This window comes from Molothrus aeneus, chromosome 6 (genome assembly GCF_037042795.1).
Source record: "Molothrus aeneus isolate 106 chromosome 6, BPBGC_Maene_1.0, whole genome shotgun sequence".
NCBI classification, from domain to species: domain Eukaryota; kingdom Metazoa; phylum Chordata; class Aves; order Passeriformes; family Icteridae; genus Molothrus; species Molothrus aeneus.
The window spans coordinates 14,783,002-14,809,398 of record NC_089651.1 but is presented as its reverse complement, the minus strand read 5'-3'; the positions used below and the strand labels follow the sequence as shown (position 1 = coordinate 14,809,398).

Below are 26,397 nucleotides of genomic sequence, written 5' to 3'. Positions count from 1 at the left end.
GGCATTGTACCAGTGGTGAACTTATGGATAAAGAAAGGGGAAAGCTGCAGCTGTGCAAAGAAAGGGATGCAGAACTGAGTAAAACTGGTAAAAGGGTGACAGGCCACATGGCTGGACAATATCTCCTGTTTTCATATCAAATTTCTCTGATGCAGCTGCATTCTGCATCACAAGTGTCAGTGCTAATGGCCAGAAGGTGTTTGCTCTCTCTGTAGCCTCTTAGAAAGATGACCTTGAACGATTGTGGGGATTTTGCTGGGGTTGTAAGACTGGACTCAAAACTGACTCTGTAGATCTGGTATTCTTAATACTCTCAGGAGTCCTAGGCAGAGGGATGTAGTAATTTCAATGCTTACTGTTGTGCTTTGTGAAACCTGGTGTGGGAATTGTCCTTCCTGCATGAAGACTGAGAACTAAGGGAACTATTGTGACCACTTGTAGTGACAGGGTCTGTAGCAGAGTTTTTGTTTGTTATGTGGGAGGCTTGGATTTCATCAGTGCAGAATTTAATTTCCCCTTTTCACCGAGGTTGGGTTTTTACAGAACTGTAACTCTGTGTATCTTGCAGAATCTGCATGAGAGCGGAGCTGATTTGTGTTGAGACAGATCTCCCACACGGCTGTGAAAACAAGTGCACAAATTCAGAGTAGCTGGGTGTAAATCTGAAGTAACTGTCATGGAGATTGATGTTCTCTCTAGGAGTTAATCTAGATTTACATCAGGGAAACTGTGACCAGAATCTCCCAGGATTCATCTTCACTAGACTTTAGTAGCTCACTAAATTAATTGCTAATTAACTTGAGATGGTTGATTATTGTGGATGCTTCCCACATATTTCTTTTTACTGTCATCAAATCTAAAGAGTGAGCGCCACTAGATCAGACCAGATCTTACCTGTTCTGAACTCCTGTCAAAAGCTGTTCCCTGCAGCAAGATACGAACACTGAGAAGAGTCAGCAGATATTACACAAGGAAGCAACTGCACTGCAGTCCTGGGGAATCTAAACTTGTGCACATTTGGGTCAAAACCAGTGGGGACACAGCAGCCCATATTGCTGAAGGCAGCTAGAATAAGCAAGGGGTTTAGAGAGATCCTGCAAGGTAGTCCCAGATTACCCTTAAGGCTGGCCTTGCCAGTTTCTACAGTAGAGTACAGCAGTGTGAGACTTGTCCTTGATGTAAGTGCAGTAGTCAGTGTGAAGTGGTTTCAGCACTGAGGTATCCAAGCACTGGTGTGAGCTACCTCCACTCAAAACACTTCTTCCCTTGCATGTCAGAAAGCAGGTGCTTTGTTAACTCTATACAAAGGAGGTTGTAATGTGAAGTATCTCATGGTAAAATACCAGCTCACAGTAGTCAATACATTGGGAAAAAAATGGCCAGAGCTATTCCTTCAAAGTCTGACAACACTGAGGCACCCTTACTCTTCAAATTTCACCATCAACGTGACACTAAAAAAGCACACCTTTCTTGTACATCTTCTGTATGGCTCAAATGAAATTGGGATCCCAAAAGGATGGGGTGTCTGATCCTGCTGTAGTCTGGGCAATGAAGTTTTATGACAGCCTTACTCAAAAACTAAATTTAGGTTCTGTTCCAGGGCCCTCCAGAACTGAGGCAGAGCAGGACAGTTAAAGCAAACCAGCTTGAGAACCTCTCATGCCCTTGAAAAATTGTGAAAGGATCTGTGCCAGGGCTGAAAGCGAAAATAAATTAGGTCTCTATTTAATAAAAAGTCCTTATTCTTAAATAAACATGTTGTTAGGTCTAAACAGCATAAATTTAAAAGTTGCCCTTTCCTTTACAAATATGTTTAAGAACCTCCCAGTCCTTGGGCTTTACTTTGAACAGGTCTGCCAGCCTGCAGCTTGAACTGGGAGGGCCTGGTCACGCTGCCTGATGAACCTGCAGTGGAGATGTCAGGATACAACAAATGGGTGATCTTCTTCCCTGCCTGCGTGCCAAAGGGAAGGCATGGTGCCAAGCAGATCTGCGCATTAGATGACTAACAGCTCCCACACTGCCAGTGTAGGCAGGGAATATGCAATGCAGCCACATATGTGTCTCAGAACCACACTGGGTGCTTTTTATTCTTAATGTTTGGTTTTGTTTTTAAATAGGAGTTCAGATCTTTGAGCAGGATGTTTATCTCTATGCACAGAAAACAATATTGGTCATAGCTTTTAATATATGATCAAGTTTTTAGAACGACCAGCTGATGTGTCTGTTGAGAGTGACATCAGAATTTCAAGTAACTGCTATAAATGCTCTCTAGGATGGCTGTGCATATCATGTGTAATTTTCTGAGTTTACCTTTATTTAATGGCTAGAAAATAGCTTTTTAAAGAAAGAGATTTTTTTTTTCCGTTCCAGTGGGAATATTGTTTTAAAGCTTTGTATTTAATGTTTGGGTTCCTATTTAATTTTTTATTAATGCTTTTGCCCTGATTGCATTTTGATCACTCTTTTTTGGGTAAAATTGGTGGGAGGTGTTCACAAAAATCATTATGCTGTAACAAAGGAGTTGAATTTCATTTGATACTTGCTTAGCCTTAGTTTTACAATGTACATGTGCATGTACAATGAGCTGAACCCCCAGGGAAGTCCTGTAAGCAGAGTGCAGTTCACCTCAGCATTTAATCTAGCAGTGAGCTTTCTCTGAAGAGGGTCCCCTTTTCTTTCCCCCAGTGATGGCTAATCCACACCTCACTCAATTAATTCATTTTCTGTCACTTCTGCAAGCTGAAGCAGCCTTGCTGCTGCATGGATAGCTAATACAGGGGGATAGGATGCAGTAGAGGAAACCGAACAGGGTGAAACAAACCCCTCTGTTTCTGCAGCAGTGAAAGGTTAGGTCATGCTAAATGCAACACAAAGTGAACTTCAAGTGTTGATGGTTTGGATGGTGGACTCATACAAATTTGTCAAGAAATATTAAGGACCCTCTGAGCTAAGCCACAGAATGGTGGGCAGTCTCTTGAACTGAATCTGAAAAAAATGGAGAAGCAGGAAACCAAAGACAGACTCTCAAATCACTGAGATACAGAGCTGTGGCCTCACAACCAGTGATGATCCAGTGTTCAATGAAAAAACCTCTCTCATGCCCAGAGTTAGAATTTCTTCAAGTGTATCATGCTTTTTACTGGCATCTCGTAAGGATATAGTATTGAGGAAAGCAGACTTACAGAGTACAGGTAGAGAAGAGCTGAAGTCCCCAGAGGTTTTCCAGGACATGCTTTCATTGACAGTGGCAGAATCTGTCAGTATCTATTTAGCACTGAGTAACTATCTGATGACAAACTAATTTTTGAGTTTAAGAAGGAACAAAACCCTGTTTCCCTTACAGAGCTATTCAGTAGCCTGTGTAATATGGATTGGTCTCTATTTACTCTATTTTAGATGCCTGCTTCTTCTTTCTTGATTTCTAAGTTGACATCCAGATCCTTTGTCCCTCTTTTGTTGGTTTTGCCAGTAAAAATTGCTCTTATGTGGAATGACTGCCATGGCAGCCTGTAGTGGGATAGAATATAAGAAAATAAACATAGTGTAGAAAGTAATCTTAGCCCTAAGGAGTTGCAGCTGGGCCAACTATCAAAGATTAGGAACAGGCCTGACTTTAACAGGCCACAGCTGAAACCACGGAGAAGAAGAGTGCTATAAGAGAGTGGGTGGCTGGGTGAGAGGGGAACTGGAGTCAGTGGCTGCTTTGTGAAGAAGAAAGAGTCAGTGCTCTGAGGAGCTGCCCAGAGAAACACCAAGAAGGTATGGAACCTTTGTGATAAGGAGACAACAGTATGGAACCCCTGTGATAAGATGGCAACAGCAGTCCTCAGATAGTCAGCATTATATAAGCTGTGCTTTCCACCCAGGTGGTTAATTAAACTTGGCCTTCAGATCCCAAGACAGAAACCACTTATGTGCACACTTCATTTTAATAACATTTTTTGTTCCTCTGCTCCAAGAGTCTTATCCCTGTCTTCTAGTTTGTCCATTCTCAAGAGGGAGAGAAGGGAATGTAAGGACAAAAGGAGAGTGTGTGGCTCCATGTAGTCTCATTTTGGGCAAATAGTCTTGTTTGGGGTTGTGGATTAAGTGAGGAAACATCTTACAACATTGCTATGGATTGTCTGCATGATGTGTCCTTTAGAATAGGTGATATATCCTTCCCAAAGAGGGAAAAAATGAAACTAGCAATAAACCATTTTATCATTCTGTATTCCATCCTCTGCAACCTCATTACTGTTCTGTGATGATGCTCCTGCAATTTAACCTGCTTTGTTACCCTGTCAGTGCCAGGGTATGTATACATATAATTGTGTGTACAATTTTTACTTGCATCTGGGCAGACCATATCATTGTTTTCAGCAAGAATTAACTTGGTAACTTGAAAACTTGGGATTTTCCTCATACATAGCACAAGCTAAAGTCATTCTTGGTTCTCTGTAGTCTGAGTGTGCTTCTGGGTATTTGCTACCAGGAATTTGGCAATTGCTTCTCAGTCCTCCATGACACATCCTCTAGGGGTTTCACATAGCTCAAAATCAGGTGTGAAATCTTCTCTTAACTTGGAACCTGGTTTTGCTGGCACTTATACACATGAGTGAGTGCTCCTGTGGCTGGCTGTAGCTGCTTGTGTCAGAATAACAAAGGACACACCAGAGTTTCAAAAGGAAGGTTGTGCAGTTGTGTTGCCTTTATTGTCTAATGTGAGTTGCTTTTTGTAAAGCTATTTGGCCTTGAAGGTTTTCCTTGTAGTCAAAGGCAGATGGACTGATGTCTTCTACATCAGTGTATAGTAGGTGTAAAATGCTGCCAGATCTCAGCATTATTTTTGCATCAGTTTTGCACTGATAACAACTGCAAGGTGTAAGTTAATTGAAAATAAGCCTTTATCTATTTCAGAGGCAGGAGTGATTCCTGTCTTGCTGTAGTGATATTTTCCTTTGATCATTCACGTGCTGTTGGAGAGGCAGAAATGCAGGACATATTAGGCAATAGATGGGTATTTCTTTCACCGGTGTAAAACTACACCTGTCCCTAAATTAAACAATGGGAAGAGAGGAAGCAGAGGAGGAATGCTTGAGTTTGGAGGCAGTATAAATTATTATTAATAATTTATTATATTAATAAGAATTAAGTCTGAAGTCTGGCAAGGCACCTGCACTGAATGCAGAATACAACAGTAGAATATAGTTTAGGAAGAGGCAACTCTCGCTTTCTAGAAGAGTACAGATCTTCAACATTAATTCTTATTTGTTTGGCCTCTCTGGAAATGTTGTGACACCGAGTTCTTTGTACACAGTGTGTAAAGAAAACAGTTATATACCAGTACTTGAATATTGTGGTGAACTGCAGGCACCAAGGGAGGTCAAAGAAAGCATTTGGGGCTACTGTCATTGTAACACTCTATGCTAAAAACTGTGTGTGGTTGGGTTACCTTGTGTAACCACAGTAACTAAATGCAAACATTTTTTCTCTGCTTTTTCAAAAGTACAAACCACTTCTGGCTTGAATCTTGTCTTGTCTTGAATCTTAGCTCTTGTCTTCTGTTTGCAGTGGACTGAGGGCATGCAGAGTTAATTACATTTCCATTTAGCAGAAGCGATAACCTTTGCTTGCTGGGGCAACCTGTTCAGATACCAGAGCCCTTTGTGTCAAGACAAGAAGTGCTGTGTAGAAAGGTATAACATCCTTTATTAGATCACTAATAAGGTGCAGTTTAGGGATGCAATTTGGCCTTCAGTAGCAAGCCAAAAGACACAAAGTCCATGAAATCCAGTTACTTCTTGGTTCTGCGCCTCACAGCAGTTTTGCTGGAGGGACATGAGAGCATTACAAAACCTGTTTCTCAGGAGTTGTTGCACACAACTAGCAATTATGTCCTTGACAAGTTTGAGGGGCAGTGGAGGCGCTGATGGTAGACTCAGAACTGTCCACACCATCTTTTCATGGGGCTTTTAAGTTGTTTTTAGTAGCACTTGCTCTGTAAAAGAAGGTTGACTTTGGGACTCGCCTGCAACGCATCTTTTCTGGTTTGAGCTTGGACAGGAGAGATCACATCAGAAAACTAACTTAACAAAAACATTTAGCTGAAAATAATCAGTGGTAATATTTTCCTGGGAAGGAAGGAGAGGTGTTTCTAAGTGACTATAAAAGTATAAATACCATCTGTATGATGTATTCTTATTATTTTCTGGTTTTAGGAATAACTTTGGGATTATGTTTGGAGACACACTGTGTACACAGACAGTAATTCTTATTCTTGGACTTACAATGTTTGTATTACTACAAGGGAAAGAGACAGCATGTATGCAGGCCTTTACAGCCAGTTTCATCCCTTAGTAATCCTGTCCTGGGTAGCAGAGGATAGCTTAGTGCTCTAAGATGTGCTATATTGCATCAGGAGATGTTTTGTGGAGTGCCTCACACATTACTCTGCTGTTTTGCTTTTACCTAGATGGTGTCTTTTTGTATGCTGGTGTCTTCTAAGGATGTGACTTAGTTTTAAATGTTCTTTAACATACAACTGTGCCGCTCTATATGCAGGGAGCACCTTGTGTCCCAGTGGCAGAGGAGATATGGTCTGCATATCTAAGTAATCTTGGATTTATTAGCCTGTTCAGAACCAGAAAGATCATTTCTAAATCATTTCATCATCTTTCTAAAGGATTTTAACAGTACCTCTGTAAGAGAGAACACTTTCAGAATTTAGCTCTTTAAACTCATGTTCTTAGGAGATTTCTTGATTGGGTTTGTGAGGCACAGAGTACTGGTATCAATATAAAGAGTTTTGTTTGTCTCTGTGGACTTGGGAAGAGGTTGAATGAACTGGCCTGATGTTCACAGTGCAAGGTCCTTTAGAAGTAGATGACAAATCACATAAGCTTCGAAGGCAGAGCACTTTATCATATGGACAAAAAAAGGCATCTCTGGCCTCTCCTTTAGCTGAATGTGGGAAGGAGGAAAAAGTCCTTGCAGTTTGTTAGGGGTGAATTTCTTTCCACCTGCCTGCATGATCCTCTGCCCATGTTTTTGCCATGCTTTTACTGGTATGTTGGGCACATGGTCTCTGAGGTTGTGATGGACTGTTCCCAAATTATGTGTTCAGTTAGCCCCACTGTGTGATAAGTATGACATATTCAACAGTCCTTCACAAAAAAAGGGCTTTTGTCTTGTATTCAGACCTTTAAGCCCTCTTGGAGATTTTAGTGAAATGGGAAGTCATGATTTCAGCTGAATGCTTTTCCCATATGGTGCAGATGGCTCTTAAGAGAGCTTAGTTTATGGATTGCCTCCTTTTCCTTAACTATTAAAACATTTTATGGTACGTACCCTTTGGTTCTGGTAGATTGCAGTTCCTTTATGTAGGCAATAAGCAAAAGCACGTTCATCAATGATAATATGGCAATATATTTGATCTCCTTTCCATGTTTCACCTCACCCCACACATTAGTGGGTTGACTCTTTCTTTATGGATGAGCAGCTCGTCACGGTCTTTTAGAATTTATTGTCAAGAAGAATTGTGTGTAAAAGTCCTGAATGGTTCTTAGACATCTGATAGCATTAAAGCTTAGATTTTTCCTTTATTTTTCAGGATTCTAGTGCATGAAGGACGTAAATGATAATCCCAGAGGACCATCTGTCCTGGAGCAGGCATTGGAACCAAGTTACTATGTGACTGAAAGGACTGAGTGCAAGTCAGATGGTAAGTAAGACAAGGAAGATGAGAATTATCATGCTGTCACTTCAGTACAGATGAAAAACACTGCCATACAGTCCTTAAGAACTTATCCTAATTTTCAGGTTTTAAGTATTTTGCAAAGCCTAGTTAGCATGGAAGGTAGTTTTTGGTAAGTCTTTTCATGGTGGAGTTTATATTTTAGCCTAGCTGTGGTTCTCACATCATTCAGAGTCCATTTTACCTCCACTGTCTACTTGATGCCTATGCAATTCTTTCTAGATTGGAATTCTAAGGTGACCTAGAGGATTAAGCCTTTGTCTCTTAAAAGCTCTTTGGGAAGTCCTTTCAAATCCAGTCCATAGCTGTTTCAAGCATTTTTTCTTCTTTCTTTATAATTGATTCATGGTAAACTGTAAATAAATTAGTTTTGTTTAATCATCAAGGAAGTAGGTGTTTTTAAGCCATTCTGGACTTGTTTCTAAATATATTCTGTCTCTTACAGGAAAGTGTATCCTGTCTGCATAGTGAGGGCTCTTAGAGCAACTAGGGCTTTGAATCCTGCATCCAGTGTAGATAAACCTTTTTTGGTTTTATTGGTTGGTTACCTGATTTATTTACTGGTTGCAGTTAATGCTGCCCCTGGACTGGCCTTTGGTACCTCCTTGCAGACTGTTGCAGTTTCTGGTTGTTTTTATGCTGGAGGAGCCAGTGCATCTGACGTGGGTGGGCCCTTGGTATCAACTCCCCTCTGCAATGAAGACCCAGCTTGTGGAAAGAGGATGCTGAAAACCTTCATTAGGGGATGTTTGGAGGGCAAAAGCATGTGCTCTATGCAAATAAGCTGTGGGGGAATGAGTTCTTTATGTATAATTTACTGCTAAAAAAAACTTTGAGGTGTAATCTTATTTATGCAAGAATCCTGAAAAACTTTAGGTAACTTAGAGGTATTATTCCTGGGTATTCCCATCTTCTTTACAAATTAGATATAAGTGGTCAGATTTGGACAATTGAAAATCAATGTCTGCCACTCATTTGATTTGACTGAAAGGCAGAAAGGAGGTGCTGTCGTTTCTGTAAGCTCAGAGAGTCATGTTAGTGTTACACATTTTGGTGTTTTTTACAAACTTGTCCAGATCATTTGAGGTCAGGGTTAAACCAAGGCCATGAAACATCAATGAGATGGTGAGGTTTTTATTGACGTGGTGGGTAATTATGCAAAATAATTGCAAGTCTCATTGTGTTAGGACATGTGCAAACATACAATAAATGACAAATACACATTTTGCCTCAAAGCACTTATTCTTGATAGTTTGGCATAAGTAAAAGCATGATAATTTGTTACATGACACTTATAGACTATATTAATTTCAAAGCAAGACATGAGCACCATTCTGCTGCTATACGAAACAAGGAATTCAGAAGTCACTTCACTGTGCTTATCCAATTTATCCCCTTACTGAAATTTGTAGTAAAATGTAGTTAAAAGTATAGAGTTAAGGTAAATTTGTTCCATCCACCAACACAGAAACCACACCCCCTCTGTTTTTAGCTGGATAGCTAAAAAAAATTTTATGTGCTATAAATCCAGTATATGATTCTTAGGGCTACTGAGTATGTTCAGAGCTCTTCCATGTTTCACTTTCTATTTCCCATCTGCCAATATGACTGCTTTTGGGGGAAAATGTGTGAATGGTTCTGGCAGAATAACACTATTTATTTATTAATTATTACTTTTTCTCCTTCTGGTTTATAAGGGTCTTCACTTCTTCCCCTTGTGTCTTTGCTTTGTCTTTGACCCTGCCCTTCTCTCATCTCGAGGCCAAAATACCCAGTGTTCATGCACTGAGCCTGCAGGTTGTTCATAGAAAAGATCTTTAATCCAGCAGTGAATACTGGCTTACACTTTATATGTGGGCAACACAAAGGGAAGTTTTTCAAGCAGTTTTGTTTTTATTGCAGAGTAAGGCGTGGGTAGTTCTGCCTTGCAGAAAAGCTTAGCCTGGAACAACCTGGTGTGGGAGGGGAGAAAGAAAAGATCGACAATCATTTAACATGTGACATCAAAGTGGAATAGTTCCAGCAAAGAAACTGTGCTGAAACTTCCCAACTGAATGTGAGTTGAAGGTCATGCACTTTCCTGTTAACTTGGTAGAGCCAGCATGGAAGCATTGCTAAAGCACGATGGGAGGAATTCTGTGTCTGGAGGCTACCCCTGGCAAGTGTGCTTGATGAAAATTACCCTGGAAAGGCCTCAGTCTGAGGTGGCTGAGCAGACTGCCCAAGATGCAAAGGCACTTAAAAAGTATCAGTGATGCTAATTTCAGCAAAGGCTCAGGTGTAAAAAATTTAAATCCATCTCTTTAATCTGATGGAAGATGCTCCAATGAATGCTTGAAGTAGAAATCATTCTCCAGGCATTGTCATAGGACTGTAGACTGGCCCTTGTTTCAAATTTGGCAAAGAAAAGGCTAAAAAAGTTCAGCTGTCAGAAACACAATAATAAACTTCAGTATTGCATAAAATACAATGCAGAGTGTGGCCAAAGGTCACTTCAATGTTGTAGTGCTTAGGTTGAGCAATCAATTACATTCATACAAAGAAAATATTGCTTGCATTGCAGGGCATAGGAGCTGATGAGAAACTTCTAAGGCATGGCTTGATTAGGGTAGGTTGGAGGGCAAATTAAAATTCTGGAAGATTTCTTTGGAAACTCTTAGAATGTGTTTATGCCAGCCAGTTAATACAGATGGTGAAGCCATAAAATTATGGACTAGATTGAAAAATGGTCATTTTAAATAATCATAAGTCCACTTATTTCACTGAACTGCTTCATGCTTGCATGCTCACATCCAGCACAGTGCATGAAGCAAAAAACAGAGTGAGTGAAATGAAGCTGGATGGTGTTTCTGGAGGCTTGAAAAGTTTTCCTGTAGCTGCACGACAGAGCCACGAGCTGCTCTTGTGCGGGTGGGAAAGAGGATACAGATGAAAGAGGTCACATGAGTCTGTGGGGATGAGCAAAATTAACATGCTATTTCTGAAGGAGTGTGCACTTGGGTTGACAGTTTGAATTTGAAGCCTTTCAGTCAAATCTTTCTTAAAACAAGTTTATTCTGCAGAGTGTACACAAAACACTGTAGAAAATTAAACCAATTAAAATCTCAGTTAATCTCTTAATAGCATTTAAGAATCAGAGAGATAATGAGGATGAGGCAGTTTGCAGTGCCAAGGAACGCTCTCTACAAGTTAGGGACCCCGATTTCAATCAATAGTTAAATTGAAAATCAGTCCATTCTTTTTGACAAGCATCTGTCTGGTAAATTATCATGTGCCAGTTTTAGTTCTATGGTCCTATTGATTTAAATAGTTCTATTGATTTAGAACAGTTTTAATACAGATTCTTTCAGTATTATCATATCTTTATTAAGGGCTGAATAAGTTCTTGGGTTTTGGGGGATTTTTTCCTGTTAATCCTTTTTACACTTGATCCTTTCTCAAGCTAGACAGGCGGTGAGTTGACTTGATGATCTTCATTCTCCTTCTGCGCTCTGTGTAAAATTATCTTGCTTCACACTAAGTAAAGGTAATTGGTAAACTGGCATTTGTAATTTAAAGGCTTGACCATGTTGGTGTTCCCTGATGTATGTTTACTCCTCTGCCAGCCCCATTAGCTCAGCACAGCAGTCACAACATCAAGGCTATCTTATTGTTGAATACCCAGGGTATTACTTTGCTATTCACACTGGGATTTCATATGGCATTTAAGGGAACTCATTATTTGCTTTCTGAAGAAGTTCCAGTGAAAGCTGGAATTTTTCTATACCTTTCAGGCATACTGCATGAAAACACAACAGAATCATTTGCTGATGTGTTCCTGGGTTTCACTCTTCAAACCTTAATACAAGAATATAATTTGAAAAGTTTAATGATGTACAGAGAATGATGAGCATATACTGAAAAAACATTGGGACATAATTAATATGATAAGATCCAGGACCTCTAGCAGGCAGGCAGCTGTATTTCAAAGGTAGATCACAGAGTCTGGGGTTCTTAAAACATTTTCTATACATCCCTATGGAGATTGGTATCCTAAATCCAAGGTGAAAATACATTCCACTGTGTCTCCACTGCTACACAGGCAGCAAAATGTATCTCTGGGCTGTCATTGCCCTCCAGGGATTATTCAGGGCTGTTCTGCCAATCCTCCTTTCATCATTCATATTAGGACAGTTGTCCCCTCATTGCTCATGCCTCTGTGTGTAGGTCCTACCTTTTAAGCATGTTCTTTGGCAATAGAGACTGTCACAGAATATAAATTTGGCCAGGTGAGTTTTGTTAGAGTGAGGTCTGGTGGCACCAACTTTTTGTTTTTGCCTTCCTGTGTTCTGGTAAAGGAAATATGGGCATATGGACCTGAGGAGAGCAACAGCAAACTCCAGTTACAGCCCTGCTCCAGATGGTCACAGGGTGAAGGACTGTGGTTGTAGTTTGTTCCTGCTGTGCAGTCAGATGTAGATGTGGCAGCCTGTGCATCATGACACAAAAGAGGTGGGACATGGGGGGATATACCCTGAAGTTGCATTGCTCACCTGGGCATGTCTACCTGTAAGGCCATGTTTCACCCCTGTGAGAGCTGACAGAACTGGCCAGCACAGTAACTCTTCCCCACGTGGGACTTGCTATGCTTTTGTGCAGGTGCAAATAGCATAAACGTCACTTGCAGTGTGAGATTTGGAATGCTGGGCTGTCCTCACACCGCCCAGTTTGTAGTATTTGATGTTCTCACAACTGTACCTGTATTTTCTTAATTGTGAGTGACAGCAGACACATTTCTGTACTGTATTCACAAGCACAATTAAAAGAAAGCAAAAGCACATGGTAGGCAGCAGTTTGAAAACCATGTCAGTCTCAGTTTCAAAAACAACCCTGTGGTGTTCTCTCACTGTCAGTGTAATCCATATTTTTAAGCTGCTTTTGAAAATGAAACTTGGGCCTATCTTTTGAGGAGCAATTATTGTTTCAGCAGAACTAGGGCTCTATCTAGGGGCATTGGAGCTTTTGAAAATTTTCCTAGGCCTTTCAAAAATCTGGCCTCTTGATGCCCTAAGTCTGTTAGGCATGAGAAACCCACTATCATGTTTCCCACTAGAAAAATGAATCAAAATTGTGCCTGACTTCTGACTTCATGCCTGAAAATTTTAAGTAAGAGCTCACAGTTGTAATTGGGAAATAGCAATCACCAAAAAGTCTAACCATATTTTTTTTTCTGTTTCAGAGTTTAGAGCAAGATATTTCAGAGGAGAGGGAGGGAAGACTCTCTCTTTCTTAATTCTGAGGTTATTTAATCCTCAAGAGGAAGGAAGTTTTCAGTATGCTGTACTTCTTGCATATGCTACCTTGTTTGAGTTGAGCTACTGCCAGATGCTGTTTTTAGTCTCCACTCAGTCCTTCTGTCAGGCTTTTCACACTCCTCCTCCTCCTCCTGTGGGCTTCTCTTCTATGGCCTTGTATTTATTTTCCTTCTTTCCTCTCTTATCAGATATTCTCTTTTCCATTAATCCCAAACATACACCTTCTTTTGCCATCTGTGTTTTATCTTCTCCTTTCTCTGCTTATTGTTGCAAATCAATTGTCTAGTGGTTTTGTAGGACCGAGTTTAATGCCGTAGAACACACATTTTTAAGTAAAAAATACTGTAGAGTATCCCTGCTTCAGGGATGTGACATCCAAAACAGTGAAGTATTTTGCACATGTTGTTACATACTAAATTATATGCATGCCTCATGGGCACTGGTTTGGTTTGGTGGACTAACTGATTAATTAATGGACAAACTAATCATAGCTGAAATAAGCTGAAAATCAGCCTGGTAAAACAAGTAGTCATTTTTGAGAACAGAACTCTGCTGACACGTCACATGGTCCATATGCAACAGCTTTATTAACTTATTTTTCTAAGCATGTTCTTCAGCAACAGGGGCTGTCACAGAAGATAAGTTTGACACCCTTTGGAAATCTATTGTTGCCACCATATCTCAAACCTCTACTGTTTCTGGAAATCATGGTTTCTTGACCTCTGCCTTACTAGCTTGCTGACTGAGGTTTCATGCTTCCTTATGCCTGCTGGTGATATCACCATGGGGAAGTGCAAGAAGTCTCAATAGACAAAGTACTTCAGTAAGGACAGCATTAAGAGGTGAGCAGTTGTGGAGTGCTGACCTCAAGAATTAGGGGTTTTAATGGTGAAATGTTTTCTTCATTGTATCACTGTTCTGTCTTGGAAAAGAAATCTTGGGAACCTAAGACTTGCTGTGTTTGTTATCTCTTTCCACCTACACATGGTCTCTGATCTGTGTTAAGATCTGGGCTTTCTCTGTATCTTCACAAGGAAAACTCTAAAAGGAGAGAGGAGGGACTGCAAGGATTGACAAGTTAGAAACACTGATGGAGAGGAGGCATTGGCTTGTGCTTGGCTGAAGCAGTCTCCCAACCCTGCTAGAAGAGTTGTCAAAGAAGAGAAGATCATGTTATGGTCTCACCCATTAGATTTGTTAGATTTCCAACTGCAGTATGTTGCACCAGGAGATTTGGTTGAATGCAGCTTGAGAGTTCCCTGTGGCTCTTTCACCACAAAATGAACTTTCCAACTGAGATCTGGCTGTGTTGCAAAAAGGGAGTTGTAGTCAAGCATGTTATTGAAAAATAGAACAGGAAGGGGAGTGAAGCTTCCTTTGGAGCATTCAGAGTGGAACTGAGGAGCTTAAACTATCAGTTTAAGTGGAGAAAGGAGAGATTCAGGCACTCCATGAGAGGAACATGGAGCTCTTCAAAAGAAGAGTAAATACTGACAGGTTTGACTCTTTTGCAGTACATTTTCACAACATCTGTCAAGCTTCCTTTAAAAATACCCAGCCAGCTCTAGCTTGACTGTGGATGTTTTTCACACTTCCCAGTGTATGGAATTGGCATTTGAATTTCACAAACAAATCTACGGGCTTATTAAATTCATCCACCTGCTCATGCAAATGGCAACACAGTAGGTTGAGTTTGTTCTCATGTGTTTTTCATCCCAGTTTTTTGGTTGTCATTTAAGCTTACAGAGTCTATTCTGCTCAGGTCCCATGATTTGCTGTATCCTATATAATTTCATCCTTGGGATTGCACCCACCACTGCAGTATGTGGTAGCACTGGGTCGTTTGGCTGTTCTCCCCATGGGCTCTGAATGCCTCTTCCCTGTGAGCTGTAGGCTTTCTGTGTGCTGCACCCCATGCTGTGGCAGCAAGCTGCCTGGATATTACTATGTTGCGGTTCTTTGCACCTACCAAAGAGTTTAAAAGGTGTCCTTAATGACATGGATCTGCTATTGCTTTATTTTCAACTCAGCTGTTTAGCTAAAAAAATGTGTTATTCAAAAGAGCAATTTCACCTGAAAGTAAAAGGCCAAATGAAATTTTTTTTAGTCCCAACAATAGATGCCATTTGCTGTTGATGATTGCCACCATGGCACACTTTAAGTGAGAACAAACATACTACCTCCCTCCAATACACACAAGGCTTTTTCCAAACAGATTTATTCATTAAGCATATGTTCAAAGACTACAGCTATTACCACTTTTAAATAGAACCATTTTTTCATTGCTTTTCATAGAAAAAATACTACAGTGTTGTGAAAAACCTGTTAATGTTCCAGATTCAATTAACTAACATATTCTAGCAAAAGTCCTTTCTACTCAGGTTGTTTAACAATAGAAAAATAAATACTGTGTGTTGGAGGCTGACCTTCAAATGACAGTCCAAAGCTGCTGCTTTGCAGAGTCTTTAGCAGTTTGAATGCCTTTACCTCTGTGTATGCCAAAAAGGTCTCTTACAGAAATTGAAGAGAACCTGATTAGACTGTAAGACTTGGTCCCAACTTCCTTGCACAGGCAACATATCAGCTGAAACAGGTCAAAGTTTTATCTGACCAATTTTGCAGCCTTTTGATAAGAGGGATGGCACTCCTGAAAGACACTAAATGCCTTCCATTTTGTATGCCTTCTGTGGGAGACAAAGACAAATACAGTCCTATTTTTCAGAATAGGTTATTTTTCTTTCTGTCAGGTTTGTGCAGGCATTCTCAAAATGACCTCTTTTAGCTTCCTGTGTGCTCACTGGTACTGATAGGTTCTGAATGTTCTTTGCCAGCATACTGAAGAGCCTGTGTTATTTTTCTGTACAGAAAAATGCTTTTGTAACAGCTCTAAGGTGAAGCTTCCTTTATTCTTGAGGCTTTTTTACACACTACTAAAGTGCTACTCCTATTGGATGCGCATATGGATTTAGGGATGCTGTTGTCTGTTCAGCTGATAAGATCATTTCAAGATCTGTGGAGATGAAAGGATGAACTATGATGTTACAGTTATCCCTCAAAAATAGGACTTGATACTGCCCTGCTTACTCTTTTGTCTTCTGTGCCTCTGCTCAGCATATCTGAAATAGATCACAGGGCTTCTACCTGGGCCATGGATAAAATGTTGCTCTTTCCCATTCTTTTTATGATCTTTCCAGCATAAATAATGCTATTGTGGTGATTTGACCTTTGCTAGATGCCAGGCACCCACCAAAGCCACTCTCCCCGCTACTCTGAACTGCATAAGGGAGGGAAAATATAACAAGTGGCTGATGAGTTGAGATAAGGACTGGGAGAGATCACTCCCCAGTTACTGTCACAGGCAAAACTCAGGGAAATTAGTTGAATTTATTGCCAATCAAAATCAGAGCAGATAATGAGAAGTAAAACAAGTCTCAAAAACACCTTCCTCCTACCCCTCCCTCCTTGGTCTTAACTTCATTCCTGCTTCCCTATCTCCTCTCTCTTATTGGTTCAGGGAGATGGAGAATGGGGGTTATCATTCAGTTCATCTCATGTTGTTTCTGCCTCTGCTTCCTCCTCAGGAAAAAAGAGTTCTTCCCCTTCCTCCAGCATGTGGTCCCTCCCTCCCAAGGGGGGCACTCTTCCAATAACTCCTCCGGTGTGAGCCCTCCCCATGGGCTGCAGTCCCTCATGAACTGCTCCAGTGTGGGTTCCTGCCAGCAGCTGTGGTCCCTTGGGAACAGGCTGCTCCAGAATGGGCTCCTCTCTCCTTGGCTCTGCAGGCCCCCCTGCTCCAGCATGGGCTGACCATGGAGTCACAACCTTCTTTTGGGCATGTGCCTGCTCTGCCATGGGCTCCTCCAGAGGCTGCAGGCAGATCTCTGCTCCTCCATGGGCTGCAGGGGAATCCCAGCTCCGGCACCTCCTGCCCCTCCTGCACTGACCCAGGTATCTGCAGGGCTGCTCCTCTCAGATAATCTCACTCCATTCTTCCATAGCCATTCAGCATTTGTTTCTGTGCCCTAACTTTATTCTCCTTAAACAGATTATCCCAGCAGCATTCCTACCATCTGATGTGCTTGGCCTTGGCCAGCTGGCTGGCACTAGAACTGTCAGACATGGGGAAGCTTCTCAAAGGAAGCCATCCTTGTACCCTTGCCCCCCCACACCCTGCCACCAAAACCTTCTACACAAACCCTCAGGAAAGGACCAAGCAGTTTTGTTGTATGTAATTGGCATTGGGAGATGAGAGGTGCAAACAAAAAAAATTCTTTTAGTAGAATCTTAAGCTAATGTGGAGGAAGACAGAGGTGGGGTGGTTTGGAAGTGCTGCTCTGGTCTTTAGAAGCTAAGAATGAGATTTACAAGATTACTCAGTACTTTATTCTTCATATTGAAGTCAAGTGTGGGAGGAGACTTGGTATGAGGCGTTTGGCATCTCCTGTTAATGCAGATGAAGTGTTCTGGATAGCATAGCAGAAATACAGCTCTGTGGATGAAATCTTTCTTCCCATTGACATATACTGTCACCCACACTTCAGAAAGAGCATCCTAAGGGAAGCAATTGACTACTCAAATTCCAAAATATGCAATATACACAGCGTATTTCAACATGGAGACAAAACTGTGGGACAACTAGGAGTCTGTAAGAATAAGTTTGGTGCCTTTGTGGTGACCTGAATTATAAATGTTATGAAATCAGGAGCTTCTGAAAAGAAAGAAATGCTCCAATCAAGACCTGACAAAACGATGTTTTTTAATAGTCCAAATTTGTGTTGCATAGTTGAGGAGCTAAATTCCTGTCTTTTCATCCTCAAAATAGGACACACGATGATGGCTTTTATACCTGAAGCATGGGGAGGTTTTAAGTGTGCCTCCCACACATGCAGCATACCTGCACCTGCTTCCATGCAAGCTCAGATCATTGTCATTTCTGCAACATTTGCTGGAGTACAGAATGAAAATCCCTAGGCTGTCTGTGATCCCAGTGTGGAGCCAGAAGTAGAAATGCTCTGCTGATGCATGACCCAAAATGGTGTTTGCTTGCCAGCTTGGTGACCTGTTGATTAATGTCAGCTCTTGCTACAGTGACTCAACATGAGGCTGTGTGATGTGAGGTGGAGTGGAGCCTTGGGACATGCATGAGTCCATGAGAGGTTTGTTTCTCTGGGTTGTTTTGTAGAGTGAAGCTCAGGATTGCAGACAAGTGGTGCAAAATCCTCCCGGAAGAATTGTAAAGCTCATCACCAGCATGTGCTTTTTTTGCGTCACCTTCTCCAACAGAGAGCTGTAACAACTTGTGCATGTCTGCTTATCTATCTAGACAAAACATTGCTCAGTGCATGTTTCCTCCCTGGGAAGAGGATGAGAAGACAAGCTGTTGCATCTTTTTAGTTTACTATTTAAGGCTGTGTATCTGTGTTGATGAGCACATACAGGAACCCAGATAGACTAGACCCAGGACTATTACCACTTTCTACTCGAATTGTTCACTTTTTGTGTTCCTGTGTGATAGCTAGGGAGAAGGAGAGCTTAAAACTGTTGTTCCTGTGACATTTTAGTAACCTAAGCATGCCTGTAACATGAAGGGACTGCAGTTACAGAGGTAGCAGAGTACTGAACTGCAAACAATGTTATTTAATTGTGCTGTGTTTCCATTAGGGCCCATAACAGTGTAGCCCTGAGTTGAAATAAGGCTCTGATACAGAGACAAAATTGGTCCTGTTTGTGGATGTCCACACTCTTATCTCTACAAGTATTTATTTCAAAGATTAATTCGAGGGTCTGAGTGATAGTGTTGCATTCTGAGGCAGCCAAACTGTGCAAGCATAGCCTTTTTAAATGCGTGAAAGAAAACAAAATGCTTATACTTGGCATAATACCCTTGGGGCTTGTATCAGGTTTGTGGCTGAAGATGATTGTTGGGACTGGTCTTGATATAATTTACTTTGCTCAGGAAAGAGAATGTCTTTGAAATGAATGTGATACTGGCTTTCCTAAACGATTTTTTTGTGAAGGCTCCAGGCATAAGATTTGAGTCACTTAGTAAAGCAGGCTATCCCCAAATGAATGACATCAAAACATTCCCATCTGAACCTGACAGGAAGCCAGCAAATCACCCCTCTGCTTCAAGGTGCAAACCTTCTCATTCACCAGATAGAAAGCAGATCTAATACCTAAAGAATACCAGGCCAGTCACTGAGGAGACATTAGAAACACACAGTGGTATTAGCATAATGACTGTAGAAGTACTCTAAAATTTATTAAGAAAATAAATATCCTTCCTTTTTTTTTTCAACAATAGCAGTGTGGCAACACCAATTCAGATTGTAGTGGCATGAATAGCAAATACTTTCAAAAGTGTGTGACACCAGAATATGCTTGTTTCTTTTCATTGTCAGAATCACTCTTTTATTGAAGAGGATGTTTGTCTGGTTCTTAAATTATTGCTATTCTTTGATTATGCATTCAGGCACATTTAAGTATATCCTGTACTTAAAGTGTAAAGGCACAAAAGGTATAATTAGGGTTTGAAAGGGGACAGTTGGTTATCCTGTTTCAGAGAGTTCAAGCCTGTACATTTTGCTCTGCATTGCTGCACCACTGCCAGTTCTTGCTGCCTGTGCAAGGCTGATTCATGAGCAGTCTAAGCCTTTATCTCTTTAACTGTGGAATTACAGAGCTGCTTTGTGGGTTTCCATTTTCAGTGTTAAAGGGAGCTTGCAGCCTGGGATTAATTTGGGACAACCAACTCCACTGAAAGTCAACTTGTGGTCTGTTTACAAAAGCTCAAGGCAGCTCCAAAATTATCACCAGGCACTTGAAATTGTTCAGTGAAGAAACCAGCATAAGAAATCTATTCTTTATTTTTAAAAATATTAAATTGTATCCAATATTCAGTGCTAATCAGATGGACCTTCTGTAAGAAGGTTAAGAGGAAAGGAGAAAAGACAAAATCAAACAAAAGAAGCTTTGAATTGAGCCCTGATTGAAAGATGGCAATTGCTAATTATGTGTGGGTGAATTACAAGTTAATATTCAGTGTCTCTGCCCTCTGAGGGTCTGCATTCACTCAAGAGCTGTAATTTTGCACCATATTTAACATTTTGTTTTGAAGCAAACACTGCTCTAAGGGCCCTGGCCACCTTGAGAAATGGACAAAAGGAAAGAGGACATTGCCTAACAACACATCTTGTGGTTAAGACCTGTGAGCATTAGGAGAGCCATTGTGTATTTGACTTAGTAGTGGGAGTATGATTTAGATGTGGACAAAGGCATAACTAGTCTTGTTCTGGGAATTAAGAGCAACTTCTCCATTATTAGTAGAGACATAGCAGTTTGCAATGAGTGTAGGACCCTGGCAGTGAGACCCTACAGATGGTACAGGAGCTCCCATGTACTTCCCATATGGTTGCTTTATCTGACAGTCCCTTACTGCTTCTTGTGGCTCCTAGTGATTCCTCTTTGCTGTCTTTCCAGAGCAGAGAGCCCAAGGATTTTTTTTCTTGCTCCCATCTAAGTGAGGCTCACACCCAATTCAGAGTGGTGGCAGCTGAGGTATCCTGAGCTGCCTTTTCCTAGGAGCTCTGTTTCATATGAGCTGTTATGGACTACAGACTTGGTGAGAAGATCAGGTAAATTACCTTTTCTCTTACTAAGTGGGTTAGATATATTATAAAGCAGTCAGTATCAGTGTATAGAGCCCCAGGTATGAGAGGAGTGCTGTCTGGAACATCTGGTTTCTTCCAGAAAGGAAGGGTTTGGTGACAGATCAAATGAAGTCCCCCAGACTCACCCTTCAGTAAAACAAAATCTCTGGTGTCAGGCTGTATCCTTTCCCCTCCAGGGATGACTTCATAGGCTAGCATCCTGCCTTTTAAAATTGTGTTTTGCAAATTCTTTTGATTATTTGGAAAAAAAAAAAAAGACTGTATGAAAGCAGGGGACTTTGAGAAGATTGAGTTTTACTTTTTCCCATATTTCTTTTCCTCTGCAGTTATCATTTTTTCATGAACTATTTCTAGAGCAACACTGCAGTGAGCTTCTCTGTGGAGTGGACAGTGGAAGTAGATATTGAAAGACATTTTAATGCTATTACACTTCACCCTCTGAGAGTGGATTTTGTCTTTGTATTTCAGGTCTGTAGAGCACGAGCACATTTGCAGAGATTTGCACTAGAATCACTAAAAAGTAAGACTGAACATTAGTTAATGTTAACTAATCTCCCTGTGAGATCCTTTCTCACAGGGAAGAACAGGCTTACTTTTTTCAGAGTCATTAATTGTGTTTAATAAAACAAAATCTTTATTTAGCTCTTTAAAAGCCCTCAGTTTGTCTGCTAACAGTAGCAGTGGCTTAAACATTAGTCTGAAAATTGTTCTTGTGGTCTGAAAGTTAGTTTCAGAAGTGGTTTCTCAGAAATCAATTTAATAAATTAGGAAACTTCTGGGCATTTTCTTTTTTCAAGACTTACAAAGTGTACTGTCCAGAATTCGGATCACAGAAAAAATACTACCTTGCTAATTTAATTAAATGTTTATTTCCATATGTACAACTCAACCTAAGGGTAATCTGGACCCTCTGTAATCATGATAAGCATGTTTCCCACCATTGCTAGTAGAAGCCCTTTTCTGCACAAGAATTTAACAGGTAGTAGGAGATGTTGGTTCTTGTTAGGCTTGAGTTTTATGAAAGCTGCAATAAAATGCCTAAGATTTTCTCTTCATCTTATTTCGTGATAAAAGTTGGAGCTGGTGGACATTTCCACTGCAGCAACTCAGCTGAAGATGCCCTTAGGAGCTGGAATCTATCCAGATGATATTTTCACTCATCATTGTGGCACTTCCCTGTGGCAGCCAGACAATTATGACACAGTAGCTGTTGGACTGTGGAAAAAATCACAGCAACTTGAAAGCTCTTCTAAATCACAGCAAAGAGCCTTGTGCACACCCTGAAATTCACAGAACATATCGGCAGGCACGTAACATGGGTGACTGATTGGGAATCAAATGAGGTTTGCAGCTTGTTTGATGGCCAGTCTCCTGTTGAAGAAGAGGGGGAGGCAGTTTTTCTTGCAGTCTGATATTTCTCTTCTCCATCCCTCTCTAGCAGCTTGCAGGCTTGCTTTTATATGTGACCCCACAGTACCATAATAATGGTCCTAGGTGAACATGAACATTTTTTCTGCCTTCACGTCTCTTTCTCTCCTCCCACCCATCCCAGATGAAGTGGCAGGTGGACTGAGTGGGAGCAGTGTGAACTCAGAGCAGAGAAAACGTGTGACTCAGCAGTTCAGCAGGGAGCTGCTGAGTGGAAAGGCAGCTATTCTCCTTGCACACTCTGGCATCAGGTTGCTGTTCCCTCAGGGATGAGAAGAGGTTCTTTATGGATAGAGATGCGCAGTTCCCCCCCACCCAGCAGGGCAAAGTGTCTGTGTATTCTTTTCAGCAGAACTTACTTCAGGTAGAGAGGAAAGTTTCTTCTTCAAGTTTGTAAGAAATGTTGCCAGTGAATGGGGAGAAGCATCGGGCTGGAAGTACGTAGACCTCGGTTATCTGCCTGACTTGCTCACAGATTTTCTGCACGACTTTCCCTCTTCCTTTCTTTCTCTCTTGACGTGTCTTTCCCTTTTGGTAATTGGAGTTTGGCATAAGCAGCAGCCAGACTCCACCAGCTGAGCTTGGAAAGTGCAAGTGTACAGTACTTTTCCTGGCAAGTGGGTGATACTCCTTTTCCTCTGCACTGTCAAAGAACTCCTCAGTGAACACTTGCCTTCCTCAGAAGGAGGCTTCTGGGTTTACCCATGCCACCTGCCTCCCTTGGACAAATAAGCCCAAAGGCAAGTTGATAATTGTGGGTTATCCTCTGTCACACAAGGTTAAATTAACCATCTCACTGTTAGGGAGGGGCCATTGTAGTGCCTATCTAAGCAGTTTAGTAATGATGAAAAAGTTGTGGTATTTTATTACCAATTCTGTGTTTGTCTTTCAGAAGAGAGGACTGAAGTAGATTTTTCTGCGTAGAGTAATCAATAATAAATAGGTATTTTATATCAGTGGTTGTACTTACTAAAAGCTCAACTTTAAAGCTGTAGTGTTCATCATTGTCACTGAATTTCCCCAACCAAACACACAAAAAAGGCAAGCTGTGGGGTGGTGTTCTCTTGAATCTTCAGAGAGCCTGAAACAGTGTCACTGGAGAACTGTTGAGCAGCTGAGTTCCCTTGATGGGCATATCAACCCATGAATCGGTGTGAAGGAAATACAAATATTTCCAGTGTGATCTTTCTAGCAAAAATACTCAACTTTCTGAAGTAGAATCCTTGAATGTTAGAAATTTCAGTTGTTCCCCACACAGCTATGAATACCTGCATCCTGGCTCAGCTTGTTCTTACAGTCCAGGGTGGATACACTTAAGGCAAACTAAAAGCATTAGAAATTGTAAGCTGAAATTCATCTCAAGTTAAGTAACTCACCTGTGTTGCTGCTGTGTAGGCTCAGTCTTGGTGAAGAGTCTTCCAGTGTGTCAGAGAGGATAGTTCCAGTTTCTTGGACCTCTTACTTAACTTGATGGTATGTCAGGCTTATTTCTTCATGAGTTCTGTTACAGAGAAGAGTTTGAAGCTTGCAGTCCTACAAAGGACCGTGGGAAGGATCTAACTGGCTTCCAGTTAGATACCAAAGGGATTTCAGTGTCGCTTTGCTGCCTTGGTGCCATTATTTAGGGGTAAAGGTAGTGGGATCCATGGGTCTGCCTGGCTTGCTCCTTGTGTTTGAATTAAGCTGTCTTATACTTTCTGAAGTAGCTCTCAATGTGGTTTTGCATTACAAATGCAAGATCTACCAACCACAAGCTCTTGGCAGCTAAAACTTGGACTTTATCCAAAATGGAATTGGAGGTACTGAGGAGATTGAATTGTTGTAAATCCCCTCTATCTCCAGTCAGTCAGTAGTAGGTAGCTGTGGGGTGCATCTGGGGAGGTTTTTCTTTGCAGTTTTTAATCTGGATACTTTTGGGGCCTTGATGTTCTCCTCCTGAGCTGCATTTTACTCAGCCATTTGGAAAACATAAATGTATTGAGCTCTTGTAAACAAAGCAGGTCAGGAATCAAGCAGAGGAGCAATTGTCATGATCAGAAAGGCCAAAAAAAAAGTACAATGGGGGAGCTAGTATCCCCAGTTTTCAACACAGATTATTATATCTTTAGTGTAAATTTTCAACATAACTTATCAGATGAGTCAGGAATGCAGACAGAATCAAGAAGAAGCAGACTTCCTTTGGCGGTGATGTTTATCTGTCTGTAAACAGTACCGATGTCATGTTTACTGCTTAATAAATTAGGTTGCTGTTCATAAAGAAATTCAGTAGAAGTTTCAGAGTTAAAAAATAGTGACCCACTAGTTGATTTCCTGCAGAGTGAAGAATGTAAGTACACAAGTTGTGTTTGCCATACAAGTATGAGAGGTCCCCTTCCTCTTACCCACTTCTTCCCATACCACCACAGTGCAAAGAAAGCTAATTATTCAGTTTCTATCTTTATCATGCTGCAGTGGCAACCAAAAAAGAGATTAGGTATTGGATAAGAAAACATTCTCCTAAAGCTCTGTTCTTTGGATAGATGGGCTTTTTACCCTCCAGCACAAGCTGCCTCTTGTTCCTGTGCACTCTGAGGTAGCTTGTTCAGGTTTGATGTATCTTTGTCTTCCCAGCACCTGGACTGGCCTGCAATCAGGATGCCTTATGATGGATGTATTTAACAAGGTCTTGACCAGATCTGTGAACTACAATGCCAAGGGCTGTGTCCTGTGTGTGCAGTTGAGGTGCACGTTAAAACTCTTTTTAGCAGTGGACTGAGACCCATCTCACTAGAGTACTTTCACCTACTGTTCTTTCATCAATAGCAGTTCTCCTTAGCAGTTAGATGGAAATTAGAGGCAGGGATTTCATTAGGTAGTTGCATTTGGACATCTGAAGATGCAGAAGCCATAAACAGACTTATGACTCTGGTCTGACATGCTGGTAATCCTGATGGATGTGAGGTGTTGCTGGCATACCTCATACTTTGTTGTGCTACTACTCTGTGGTCCATTCCTACAAATTCTTATCACATGTGGCCATCATGAAGATGTAGGCAGGTTCAGAGGTATATGTACCTCACTACACCTGAAACAATTAGGGGCAATGCAGCCCAGCTGCTGTGTTGTGTTGGCTGCTGCAGCTTGAGACTTGGCAGAACAGGTGGGGCCCCTTTTGCCCTGCTGTCTTGTGTGTCCTGGAAGGTAAAACCCACAATCCACCATTAACAAAATTTGTATTTCCCATTGAAGAGGCAGTACTATCCAATCCAGAAGTATCATTCTCACAGGGACAGTGTGATGGATGTACATAAATGTCTAATAACTGTATGAGTATTGTCTTTTCACTGCTGGGGTGCATTTTCTTTCTGCTATAAAAACAGTTTTGTTGAGGAACAAGTCTTTCTCTCAAAAATACTTTGTTAAATTAAGTCTGCCAATGGAGCGGTGCCAATTCCTTGAACATTAGCACCCGTGTACAAGTTGCTTTTGAAATGTTAACTTTATTAGGAAATACAGCCAGGATGTGAGGTTCTGAGGGGTTGTTTTCTGTTTTGTTTTTCTCTGAAGGCTTTAAGTATGATTCAGTCGAGTTACAGAGCTGCTAATGCTTCACCCACAGCAGGATTTGATGGGATCGTGGCATGTTTGTTACTGTAAGGCTTTGTTGACTTGCTTGTTATTGCTACAGTGCCTTTTAGTATTTCAGCTAAGACTAGTACTCTAAGCACTTGTTTTTCTGAGAGTTATATAGGTGTTTTTCATTCTTCTGCCTGTTATGTACCCACATATGAAGTCAGGAAAAAAAAAGAGAGGGGGGTTAAAATGGGCACTGCCAGAGTTACAGAAGCCAGCTTTTACCTCCTGAGTGAAGAAAGGTGTTTCCCTATATAAATTATTCCATAATATGATAATATGTAGTGCTGTGCCTTGTATTTTTGGCAGCTTGTTTTGGTGGCACTGTTTAAGGAAAGGATGTAGGATGAATGGATCCCTGGCATGATCCAGAAAGTGCTTTTCCCTGAACAGCAAGGATGAGTTTATGGTGCTGTTTTGAAATTTTAACTTGTTTTCACAAGCCATATGGCTGCTACAGATGTCAGAGACCTTTTAATTCCTCTGCCTAAGGCTTTTTTTTTCCTAGCAAGTGTAGTCTTGTGCCAAAGCAGAAGTACTCATGGAACTTGCATCCCCATCTCTGTGATGTAGGAAATGAGGAAGCTATCACATTGATGCTACATTTCACTGCCAGTCAAATCACGAGCAGGGGAGAGGCTCTGTTCATTCCTGC

At 41.1% G+C, this 26,397-nt stretch overlaps 1 protein-coding gene across 4 annotated transcripts in view; it reads left to right on the top strand.

Moving 5' to 3' along the window:
* Window positions 1-26,397, top strand: part of PTPN5 (protein tyrosine phosphatase non-receptor type 5) — a 76,862-nt gene that overhangs the window by 14,809 nt on the left and 35,656 nt on the right. For all 4 annotated transcript variants that reach the window (XM_066551804.1, XM_066551806.1, XM_066551803.1 and 1 more), the window contains exon 2: window positions 7,595-7,705. In XM_066551804.1, coding sequence (XP_066407901.1) covers window positions 7,606-7,705 — 100 coding nt within the window. In that variant the 5' untranslated portion in view covers window positions 7,595-7,605. The remainder of the gene's footprint in view (window positions 1-7,594; window positions 7,706-26,397) is intronic.